Consider the following 12497-nt stretch of genomic DNA (forward strand, 5'->3'; position numbering starts at 1 on the left):
GAGATGGGCAATGGGGGTTGTGGTCAGTTTGTCACACATTTTCTCTGCCGCTCCTTCCTCCTCAGGAGGAGGACTCCTCACTCTTCCCCTGCTCCAGCATGGGGTCCCTCCCACGGGAGACAGTCCTCCATGAACTTCTCCAGCATGAGTCCTTCACATGGGCTGTAGTTCTTCATGAACTTCCCTGGCACAGGTCCTTTCTGTGGGCTGATCTTCAGTCGCAGACTGCTCCAGCACTGGCTTTCCCATGGAGTCACGGCCATCTTCAGGGGCATCCACCTGCTCCGGCATGGGGTCCTCCATGGGCTGCGGGTGGGCAGCTGCTCCACTGTAACCTCCATGGGCTGCAGGGGGACAGCCTACCACCTCACCACAGGCTACAGGGTAATCTCTGCTCCAGTGCACCTCCTCCCCCTCCTTCTTCACTGACCTTGGGGTCTGCATAGGTGTTTCTCTCACCTACAGGTTTTCCAGCAGGTTTGTGGCTTTTTTTTCTTTTCCCCTCGTAAATATGTTATCCCAGAGGCACTACCACTGTCGCTGATGGGCTCAGCCTTGGCCAGAGGCAGGTCCAACTCGGAGCCAGGGAAGCTTCTAGCAACTTCTCAGAGGAGCCACCCCTGTAACCCCTCCCCCACTACCAAAACCCCACCACACAAACCCAATACAGCAGACTAGTCCAGCTAAACTATAAATCTTTGGAAAAAGGGAATATGGAAGTGTACAAAAGTGGAGACTACGGAAAACACAAAATTAACAGCAGCATTAACAATTACATGCAAAAAAACCCCACAAAACAAACCAAAGATTCAGGCATGAAATGAGATGCAGTCAGGACTGGACACAGAGGAAAAGGCAAACATTGTAATCAGTATCAGAAAACATCTAAAGAACCAGTTGATGGGCTCCTCCACACAGAATGGTAACTTTTGGCAGATAATGCTGTTAAATACCTGGTCTTAGCAGGAATTTGGTAACTATTAAACTAGCACCAAATACAAAGGGTTGTTTCTCATTAAAATAGGAAACACACACTGAGTTCTGACATCACATGTTACAAAATTGGTTGGATGTGCTTCACTTAACAATACTAATACAGGTGGGTGAAGCAATCCTAGAGTTGACTCTTAAAAGATGATGACTAAGGTTCCAAAAGACTGGAGAAAGAGGCCTGCTGAGTTTGCAGAAAAGCTGAACTTGCCCCATGAACAAACAGTAGGTTTATAATAATAATTAAAAAAAGTTCTTTTCTGAGCCAGGGAGACAGACTAAGCAAGTAATCTGAAGTTTTGAGAACAAGTCTTTTCCCATGCTCTAGTAACAGTTAAACCCTGCACCTAGTAACAGTTAAACCCTCACGTTAATTAAATGTGAGGCATCTGTGTGGTGTCTCTAGCCACTCTATGTGGATATACCTCCCTGTGGTATGTTCTCAATGTGTGCATGACTGAAGACGGTTGGTCAGGAGGCTCCATTTTGCAGAGGTTGAGGAGGGGAAAGTCTATTTTTCACTATATAAATTGCTGTACAAGCCAGAAGAGTTCTCTGTCATAACAGCATCACAGTCTGATATCAATAATAATCCATCACTAGCTGGCAAACTAGTGACTGTGTAGGACTAAATACACAAATTTACAGCCACCTGTGAAAGCTGACAACTAACAGCGGCTCCAGTTCTGCAGAAGTTCAAATATCATAAAGTAGATGCCAAGAACCAAAACTAAACATTAAATTAGTATCCTGCCTAGCACTCAGCTTCTGTGAGGGAACCTCACATGGATTTCAGAGACTTTAATACACACAGTACACACACTCACAGGGAAACCTCTTCCCTTCCCTTATACAACTACTTTGACACTGCCTGGGGTTACTCAGCAGTTCTTTCTTGCTGGAAGCACTCTGTCTTGCACTCTCCCTCTCGCACGCTCCCCACCCCTTGCTCTCTTCCTCCTACTGTCTCCCCTTCATGTGTTCTCTCCCTCACACTCTTCTACCCCTAATCATTCCTTGCACTCTCTCCCTCCTTCACCCACTTCTCCTCCCTCTCTCCCTCCCACCATCTCTCCCCTCTCCTTCACATGTGCCCTCTTGCCTGTGCCCTCCCTGGCTCCCACAGGTGTGCCAACTCTTGCCCTTGCTCTCTCCTGCCTGTGCCCTTGCTTTCTTGTGCCCTCACTCCTTGCCCATACACCCACTTTAATCAGACACAGCCTTACGCCTGCCTTAACATTTGGAGAGCTGCTGAACGAAATTGGTCCCTACAATGTTTTCCTACAATTCCAGCACTGTCTGTTGAAACTGAACCTATCACTGAAACAAAGTTAGACAAGTAGAGAGTACCCCAAGACCTCTACAGAGAAAGGTTGGATTCAGCTATTCCTTGAAAGTATTGTCCTGCATTTAAGATGACTATTGTTATTCTGGTCTTAACACAATAACAATGCAACTCTAGAGAAAGTATGTACATACTGATATGTCAACACATGTGGATATGCATGGTAGTGTGTACCCGCTTCCAGCACTTTTCTGGGATGATAATTAAGTCCTAGAAGCTACAAGAACCTCTATATCTATATGACAGAACTTTTGACAATGATGAACAAGAACTTCAGAGTATTTACCTGCAGTCCATTATCAAACACAATATCATAAACAAGGAAACAAATCAAAACTTAAAACATACTTAGAGAACTGAAGAAACAAGAATGGCATATTAAAAGATGGGTACCTCATTCATGCTGTCCCATAAGTCATCACTCTGGGCAGATCCATAGTTGTGATTATGCAAGTACACCTCAATGCCAGCTTGGAAAACATCCTTAGTGAGATAATGCTTCAGCATCAAAAGAAGTGAAGCCCCCTTTAGGGAGGAAAATAAAGAAAAAGAATTGGTAAATTAGAGTTATAGAACTTGTTGAAGCATATGCATATTATAGCTCTTCCACAGTACAAGAATAACTCAGAAGCTGGTAGATTTTTATCCCAAATTATATAATTTGAATAATTAGCTTAACACTCAGTTGTCTTGGAAAAATATTTTTTTAATATTTCATAAACTTCAAATACAGTTGCAAAACATGCTAATAGAGCTTGACCTTTTTTCCAATTAACAATCTCAAAAATATTGCCTTCTTACTGATAAGTCTCTGTTGGCTGCTGTATTTCATTAGCAATACTCTTCTATATTGTACAGAACTGCACTTGTGAGACAGTGTTTAATGGTCATATGATTTGCAGTTATATAAAAAAACCCCTAAAAATATAGGAAAAAGATGAGATGCACTTAGTAGGCTGGAATTGACTGTAGAAGGACAAGTACATTTTGACAACGTTTAAATACAGCCACGTTTTATTAAAAGAAGTAGTAACTAAGCATTTCTAGTATCAAAGTGGCCACAAATGTGTAGACAGAAAGGTGTTGGGTTTTGCTTTTTTTAAACATAACTGAAAGCCATTTTCTTTCCATAGAAATGCTTCTATGTAACAGCCACTAATAAATAAACTGCCTGAGGACTTGCATACAGTACAACTGAATGCAGATGAGCAGCCATAGATCATGTAAAGTTTAAAGGTGCACTTTATATTTTTGGTACTATTTCTGAGAAAGGATCAGGAAAAAATTAAAAGGAAAATTTTAGTAAGAGCATGTATGGTTCTTACACATTCCAAATTCAAGTTTTGGAATCTAAGTAACATCTTGCCTGAAACTGAAGGCTACCTGGTTAATCTAATTATTCATGAAACTGCAGGAATACCCCTTAGTACAATTTTAATTTCCTCTCTTGCATGCATCTGTACTTAAGATGTAGCTCTACTACTTTGTTTTTCTTACTGTCATATCCTCCCAAACACTCTGTTGTTGCAGGTGGATTGTTGTCCCACCCTTGAGTCTTAGGTTTACTGATAGTCTGCAAAACAACCGGGCTACAAATAATTTTGTACAATACTTCCTATTCCAGACAGTAAAATGTAAACGCCACCTACTAATCTGCATCAGTTGGTAGTATAGTAAAACAAAGCAAGCTGTATAATTCAATAACAGACTACCCTTCGCTGATTAGGGAGCCTGTTGAAAGTGTCTTCCCATTCAAATTGGCAGGAGCCTTAGCTAAGATACAGGGCCAAGAGTAGTGGAATACAAACACTGCATGCATGAATGAAAAGCTATGCAATGAAAGCCTCTGAAATATAGAAAGCAGCCATGGAAAATCTGCTTCTGACAATGCAAGGGCAAAAATTCTTTTGGTTAGCTCCTAAACTCAAAGATGTAGGTTGCTACATTTCTATTCAGAAGATGCAGATACTTACCAGCAGCAATGAAGTAATAAAGTAATTCTCCAAATATAACACTTTACTAATTGACTGAAATTCCAGCCCAATCACTTATGCAAAATTTCCAAGAAAATTATATAGAGGAGTTTTGATCAGGCAAAGAGTGATGGAATTATGTCTGAAGTTAGCTGTCTAGAGACACGATCGTGCATGAAGCATAGCTTCCAGAAGCTCACCAAAAAGGGAATTACTTGAGACAGCAACTCAGAAGCATGAAACAACAGCCATGCCTTCTGATATACCAAATCCATTTCACAACCAAAAGAAGCTGAAATTCACACATCCCTGTTCTTGTAATCCAGAAAACACAGACCAAAATAAATGGAAGCACATCACTATTGTAGGTCCATTTGGCATCTCAGACTGCTCAAGGATGTCAGACAACATGAGTTGACCAGTTGAGACTTGCAAAGAGAAATCAGAGGAGACAAACCAAGACAGCTGTGGGAACTGCATTCCACTGAGCAGAGGAAGACGTAGTATTTGACAGTTTTCTAGTAAGCACTAGCTGTTCCCATGGTTTCTTATTAGATGAAAGTACAAGTATACACAGATAGTGGGGGGAGAAAATGAAAGTTAATCCAAAAGTTAGAAAAGGCTTTCCTCCAATAATACCAACATCATGGGACACAGTATCTAAAACCTGAGATAACGTGAGTAAAAATTTTGCAAATACGATATTTGCGCTCTCATGAATTTTCAATGAGGCACTGTGAAGCTTTAAAAACATAAACCTCACACACAACCCTCACTAGACATTAGAAATAATCAAGTTGTAGACAACCAGGATATGCAGTGAAATAATTTTACATTCCAGAGGCAAGCGTGGAGCTCGGGACATCTGTAAAATATTGGTTTTTAAAAGCAGAGTATAAAAAGGAGTAATTGCTTCAGTAAGTGCATCGTTGTTACTCTTTTCCTAAGCACATGTTACAATCTGCTTTCAGAAAAAGAATATATGTCTAATTTGATATTTTGTTTCACCTGCTGGGTCCCCTCTTAGAGCTTCATGAGTATTTTACTTTGTGCTGAAGCATGCATCAAGCAGAAGGATGTTAAGTAAGGACACAAATCCACATACATAATCTTTTCCTAATTAAAAGCTATGTAGACACTCAGAAACAGTACTAAGAGATCCTGCATTGTTTGTGCTAGGTGTAAATTACCCCCAAACAATCGTCAGTACATGCCTACTTACTCATGATTCCACATGCATCTTTTCAATAGCTAATATATTACTTTCCAAATATTTCCAAATATTTTTAAATTTACCTTGATATAAGAAAGTGCATCAAACATTTCTTCAATTTGCTCTGAAGACTGAACAGCAGAAGAGACTGGATGTGAAGAATTCAAGGAATCCTTCATCATAGCCTTGAAAATTAAATTAAGAAGATCTTCATCCTAGAAGAGAAACATTTATAAGTGTCTGAGAAGCTAGAACATACATGGTAAGCAGAACAGTAAAAGTTGTCTCTGCTTTGCTCTTCCATTGCTCTAATATGCCATTGCTCGCCTTCCTGCCAATGGAATCAGCAAAAGAATTGTCAGGGTAGCATTTGTAAAATCTATTGTTTCCCTGCTACATTTTAGTAGTGGAATCTCACTCTTAGGTTTGTGTCATTATCTAGACCCTTAAGCTCCTGTCTCAGGTAAATGCATCATTGGCACTACAGAAAATAAATATACCTACTAAGTATGTGTCGAACTTCAGATTTGGCTCACCAACGTTTTCAGTTCATTTACAGGAAGCAGGGAATACAAAAGCATGACTTCTGTAGTATGCTTTAATATTAAAGCATGAAGACTAGGGAAATTACTCACTACAGTGTTGTTTGTGTGAATGTAAACACCACCTTATCTAGTGATCCTAGTACCAAAGTCTCTTCCTCCTTTTCTTCTAGAATGAAGATATTTTAATTTAATACATTGTTACCCAAACAAGACAATCTGAAACACTGAAAAGAAGCTGACTATACTGCTATTTGTCCATCTCTTTTCATCAAGGCTTGAGCAAACAATTCTCTAAACAGTTTCCTTTATACAGTAGAGAGCTACAAAAAAAATAAAAAGATAACACCTATGTATGATACAATAAAGATACCCTTTAAAGTTTAAAATTTTAAAGTTATTCTTCTTCTTGAATGCAGAAGTTCTGAGTGACTTTTTTTTATTTATCAAAACACATTTTGGCATTACCAAGTGGTGAAACGAGATGTTGGTGAAGGCACCTTGTCAGGCACCTTTCAGAATGAAGTATACAAGTGTTAGATGTGTCCTTGTTAAAACATTAGACTAGTTTTGTGCCCTCCCCTCACCACATATGCACCCAAAAAGCAGAACAGCTATAGAAACATACTTTCAATCGCAATCAAACTCAACCACCAAGCTAGGCCAAATGAAAAAATTTTTAAACACCCAGCTCCAAGAAAGAGTTCTACTGAACTAAGTTAGCAACCCAAGTTATTTAATGCAGCAAGGGTGAATTAAGAACTCAAAATTCACACTCTGTCAGTATGCTGAGAACACAATACAGCAAGCAGGAAACAGTCAGTACGTGGTCAGGTTTTTAATCCCGTGACTAATGCAAATCACTCTTGGAAGCTGGCTCCAGAGCCCAGGTATCTCCTCTCCTAGGAGATACCTTTACCCAGGATGCAGAATTAGTCTCTTCACTGCCCCATCCATTTAGTTGCACTAATCTTTGTTTCTCTGCCTGCATTCAGTGACAGGGATGCTTTACAGCAGTAGCGGGTATTCCTTCCTCAGAAGCGAAAAGACCAAGTTTGAAACCTTCATGTTTTCCAGTGTCTGAAAAGCTAGGTCACTTAGTACCTGAGAGAGTTTTTAAGTGATCACTAGGTAATCATATCAAAAAAGAGAAAAGATTTTGAAACATGTAGCTACAATATCTTTGGATGTAAAACAGGAGTTGGCAGAAGATCCTGAAACAGATAGGACACAGTTTTGGGAGTACACACGTAAGTTACAAACTCTAGTTATGAATTTTATCCTTCAGTGCATAAACAGAAGTGCCTTTGGGAGCAGTGCTTTGTACTATTAGGGTAACTCAGTGTTATCAGAATCCATTGGCTGGGACCATATGATACTTTTATACCAGCTCCCTCGATTTGCAAATCCCAAACTGATTCAGGCACAAGCACGTATCACAATGATGGCAAGACAGGTATATTTAGTAACCTAAAGCTCTGGTGCTTCCTAAGCCTACTAGGAAAAGTAGAGGCAGACAAACTTGGTCAACAACATGCCTGGACTTTCTGTATAAAGATTTTAAGTTATAATTTGATATATAGACATCTACACCTTTTAAAACCTGCTATTTTGTGTTTTGTGTAGGTTAAAGCATTCTGTGCAAAGACTGCATGTAGACTACTACCAACATAGGAAAAAAAACCCCAAACAAAACCACAGAAGAACAATGCAACCTCCCCAAAGCTTCCCCCCAAACCACTCCCAATATAATGAAGGTGCCAAAGCGAGGAGATATAATTTAATCTCAGTGGTGCCCAAAGTGAATTTCAATACAAGTTTGTAAATATCAGTCCTTTACGGGCAGCATTAAAAAATAGATCCTAGCCAAAGTACAGTAAGTGTAGTTACAGAAAGTACTTACTGAATGTAATTCTGGAAAAATCTCCTCCATGGCAAAGTACTCCATGAAAGTTGCAAATCCCTCATTCAGCCAGAGATCATTCCACCATTCCATAGTTACTAGATTGCCAAACCACTATGAAAGACCAAAATGTCATTCTTTTTCAGAAATAAAATCAAATGAGTACAGTAACACTCCATCCATCCTCAAAATCAAGTTCAGTTAAAACCATGGCAATGCTTTTGCATGAACAACTCCCTAAGTATGTCATGACAGAGTTGCATTTTGCCTGTTGTACTGGAGAAAATATACCTGCAGTTATTCCGAACTGATACAATGCACAACCCAAATACAGTGAGGGCAGGGGTGAATTTAAGGACAGAATTGCATTTAAAAAAAAAAAAAAAAAAAAAAAAAAAAACCCACTGCATTTAAACATTAATCTCCCCAGTCTAGTACCTGATGGGCAAGCTCATGTGCTATCACTGCAGTTATTAACTTTTTATCCCTTGCTGAAGAAGTATTACTGTCAAACAAAAGTGTTGTTTCTCGGAAGGTGATCAAGCCCCAGTTTTCCATTGCACCAGACTGAAAATCAGGAATTGCTACCAGATCTGGAAAAGATTTGAAAGAAGCTTTTGAAAACTGCTAGTTAAAGCAATTCTGTATTTCAAGTCTATCTATTCTATTACCTAATCCCTAAAAAACTCATTATTTAAATCCTGTGGTGTCAACATGTACTCATATCTCAAGCATAAAAGCCCCATAGATTTATAGCCATGTTTCTCTAGCAGTACTCTTACACAAACAACTTAAAGCACTACACAGACACTGCCTATAGATCTTGCACACACACAACTAACAAGAAAACGGGGCTGCCCTTACTAAAAGTAGTGACTTAGAAGACTGCATTTCATTATCTTTCCAGTCAAACTAATACATGCAGAGAAGTCAGGCTGCAGATTTTGCACTGGTGAACATGATTCACAAAGACTTCTGTATCTCCCTACCAAGGCACATCATGTTAAATTTACACCGAATTATAAGCAATCTGGTGTCAAAAGCTCACAAAAACTTTCCAGCTTAGGAATCACTTAATACTCATACTCTGTCAAACATTTAATGAATTTTTAAAATAATTTTGAGGGAACCTTATTTCACAGATATTTTATGCTATCTTTTTTTTTTTTTTAAGCACACCTTTTCAGAACAAAAGTTCCCCTGCATTTCTCAGAATTGATTAGGGCTGCTTCTTCTGTTTAAAAAAAGTTCAAAAGAACTTACCTAATTTTTCAAGAGGGTAGTTTATGAAAAAGTATTTTTGATAAAATTCCAGAAGTTTCACTGCTGTGTTTAGTGCATACCCAACTTGGTTTAGATGCTGTGGTATGGCATAGACAGATACCTACTCCAAACAGAGAAGAGAAAAGATTTTGAAACATGTAGCTACAATATCTTTGGATGTAAAACAGGAGTTGGCAGAAGATCCTGAAACAGATAGGACACAGTTTTGGGAGTACACACGTAAGTTACAAACTCTAGTTATGAAGCTGTCAATAAAGAGTTAATTTTTTTGCTAGAGCTTATTCATTAGTCAAAATACAGACAGACTATCCAATTGACCAATGTGTATGGAAGAACAATTCAAGGCTGACACCTTTAAGGAAGGTGTTCAGGAAGTGTCTACATGAACAGAAATTGATCCAATTCCTTTTTTACTCCCTCATGAGTTAAGTGACTCTCCCTGCACACCTCAATTAATCTCTAAGTTTAGGCTATCAGTATGATAACACTAGTATCATCTGCAAGAAATTCTCTCAAGAAATAATAATTGGCACAAAGTTCATCCATGCCCCTATGTAAGATAGGGCCACATTAGACATGAAAAAAGAAGCATTCATAAAAATGGAGAGGTTACAGTCTCTCGCTATTTGTGTTGAAGTGGCTACATCAAAAAAATAACATTGATTAGGTTACAGGTTGATCCAGGTTTAGGACGCCTTTCATACACGAACACAAAATATGCTGAGACTAATTCTCCTGTTCTATTAAAATAAAGTCCCTCTTACTGTGTTACAAATCAGTAAACAAATGACATTTCAAACAGATGGATAGGGTGACCTGTTGAGTTTGAACCAAGAGCATACCAGTAAGGATCTAATCTAGTGTTCCTGGAAGTAAAAAAGTATTATTGGGTGCAAATTTTAAGCTCAAAAACAAAACATAAAAGCTCCCCAGGATCTTCTGGAGTTGAGAAAAATCTCATTGCATTAATAACACAGAGCAACTTTACTTCAACTCTAAGCTATCTTGTAACATTCATGACAATAAATTTATTCTGTGTGAACTGGTTAGCTCAAATTCTTTGAATCTCCCAGCCACAAATTGCTGGAAGCATTTTGAGAATGTATTTTGTGGAAAACATCATTATATGCTTCCTTCTTACAGTCTCCCTTGGCCTACTAGACACTGTTGGCAACAGAACAACACACTAGATAGACTCTGGCCTTACTTGGTATGACATGCTTATGCTTTCTCCCTTTAAGCTGGCAAGTACTCTTATACATTGCTAGATCCCTTGCGTTTGGTGCCTTCTAAAGGTCTGCTGGACTTCCCTAGCTTGGCCAATATCTTGCTTCATGGTCAGAATGAAGAGGCACAGTTAAGAACCACTTTCCTTAGTCAGAACGTATCACTTGGTCTTCTTCTCCTCTCCTACGTGCCTCTGCCATAAAATACTTCTGAATTATTGAAAAACCATGCAAGCTAGCCTCACTATTATGAACTAAGGAAAGCATACCACATAGATAGGTGTTTCAGGCTCTCTGCAAACACGAAACATTTAGTATACTGATCAGTTTTCTGCCTGATAAAGAACTGGCTATATGATTTTACCAGAATACAGTTCAAATACAGACCTGAATAGCAGCCACAAGGAAAAAGAATAAAAAAAAAAAGAAAGTAGTGGTCTAACTTTTCAGGTTAGACCAAACGGTCTGTCCTATTCAGCTATAATTAGATATACTTGTCCAGGTTAGAATCAAAGCCTATTGACCGGTATCTTTACTTGTGTATATTGGATTAAAGAGAAGGCTGCTTCTCCTTCTGCAGTGCTACTAGCACTATTCCCTCTGGCTCCTTCTAGGTTAAGTACTGGCACTTCTGACATTTCACCACAAAGGGGCAGTTTCTGCTAGAGAGTCATGAAAATCATTGCTCACATGAAACTCCTGCACCTCCTACAATAAGGAGCATCTCCTAATATTACCATACTTTTAATTTAGTTACTTTAATTCCACACATTGTAGGAACTGCTTACTGACCCTGCTGGCTATAACCCTGCGAAGGACAAAGACCTAACAGGACCAACTGTTTGATTTTTAGAACCTTTGGAAAAACAAAAACCCCACGATGAAATCATTGTATTCAAGTGACTAAATGCAGACTTAAAGTTAGTCTAAATTTGCTTTACTGCAGGCCATGGGTGTTTTTAGGTAGGTTATCTTTGCAGGAATAGAACATGAGCACTGCTTGAAACAGTATGTAGGCTTCCCTGGGAATGGTAATGTTTCTGTACATCATCTGAACAACTCCTGGTTTGTGTGACATTACTCCCTCAGAGTTGAAGCATTAAAACTAAAAGTTTAAAGCTTCCACCTCTCAAAGCTCTTAGGAATTTTAGGTTTTGTAAACTTCCACTGTTAACAAGACCTGATGCTGAGTCTCTTGCTGTAAAAGTCTTCTCAATCTGGTATAAGCTCTGAAGTCAGTCCAATCTATAGCATTTGGCTTTTGTCCCCTATCAATGATGAGTATAATAAAACCAAGAAAATAAATAAATTTAAATAAGACAGAGTTTGCTTGCTGGTTTGGGGATTTTTTTGTTTTGTTTTGATTGGCTTGTTGCCTTGGGATTGGTGAGGGAGAACTTAAAGTGGAAAGCACATACCAGACTCCCATTAGTTTCCATACTGATGTTTTTCAAGTCTGCAACAACAAAGGCTACTAGATAGGTGCTCATCTTCAAACTCACAAAAAACTCATCTTGAACAATTCCATTTGTCACAGGAGTAGTGGCTTTCTGCAGATGAAAGGAAAACATTGTTATTAATGTAGACAAAAGAACAATAAGACATGCAAGGAATCAATGTTAAATCAAAGAATAATTTCACGCTAGGAACAGTTTATCAGCAAACTTGCAAAGTATCTTTATATTTTAGTTGTGTTTCAGCAGGATAGATGACACTTACAACCTACTCATGGTGTAACAAAACCTAAGGAGACATGGAACATTTAAGCCTACATACCCCAAAATTAGTCAAGCTTTTATTATGTGGTATTACCAGACAACTGCATTGCTGGAGAAACCATCAATCTAATTTAGTTTAATCCAAAGTAAACATAAGGATTAGCATTAATTCAAGAGAGCTTTAGGCTAGATCAGAGACACAGTTAAACATAGCCTACTAAAAATACTGGTATTGCTTGAGTTAAACATTTGTCTCTTCTTAGAAGCTTCTTCAAAACTAGGTAACCATACTCACTCATAAGT

General features: G+C 38.7%; 1 protein-coding gene across 2 annotated transcripts in view; it reads right to left on the bottom strand.

Annotated features, from left to right (window-relative positions):
• LNPEP (leucyl/cystinyl aminopeptidase) overlaps positions 1 to 12497 on the bottom strand; it is a 71546-nt gene that overhangs the window by 16686 nt on the left and 42363 nt on the right. For both annotated transcript variants that reach the window (XM_010565453.1, XM_010565452.1), the window contains exons 4-9: positions 11895 to 12026; positions 9230 to 9350; positions 8405 to 8559; positions 7967 to 8080; positions 5605 to 5736; positions 2729 to 2860 (exon numbers count right to left, since the gene is read on the bottom strand). In XM_010565453.1, coding sequence (XP_010563755.1) covers positions 2729 to 2860; positions 5605 to 5736; positions 7967 to 8080; positions 8405 to 8559; positions 9230 to 9350; positions 11895 to 12026 — 786 coding nt within the window. The remainder of the gene's footprint in view (positions 1 to 2728; positions 2861 to 5604; positions 5737 to 7966; positions 8081 to 8404; positions 8560 to 9229; positions 9351 to 11894; positions 12027 to 12497) is intronic.

The sequence above is a fragment of the Haliaeetus leucocephalus genome, unplaced genomic scaffold (genome assembly GCF_000737465.1).
Source record: "Haliaeetus leucocephalus isolate CR32 unplaced genomic scaffold, Haliaeetus_leucocephalus-4.0 Scaffold192, whole genome shotgun sequence".
Classification (NCBI taxonomy): Eukaryota; Metazoa; Chordata; class Aves; order Accipitriformes; family Accipitridae; genus Haliaeetus; species Haliaeetus leucocephalus.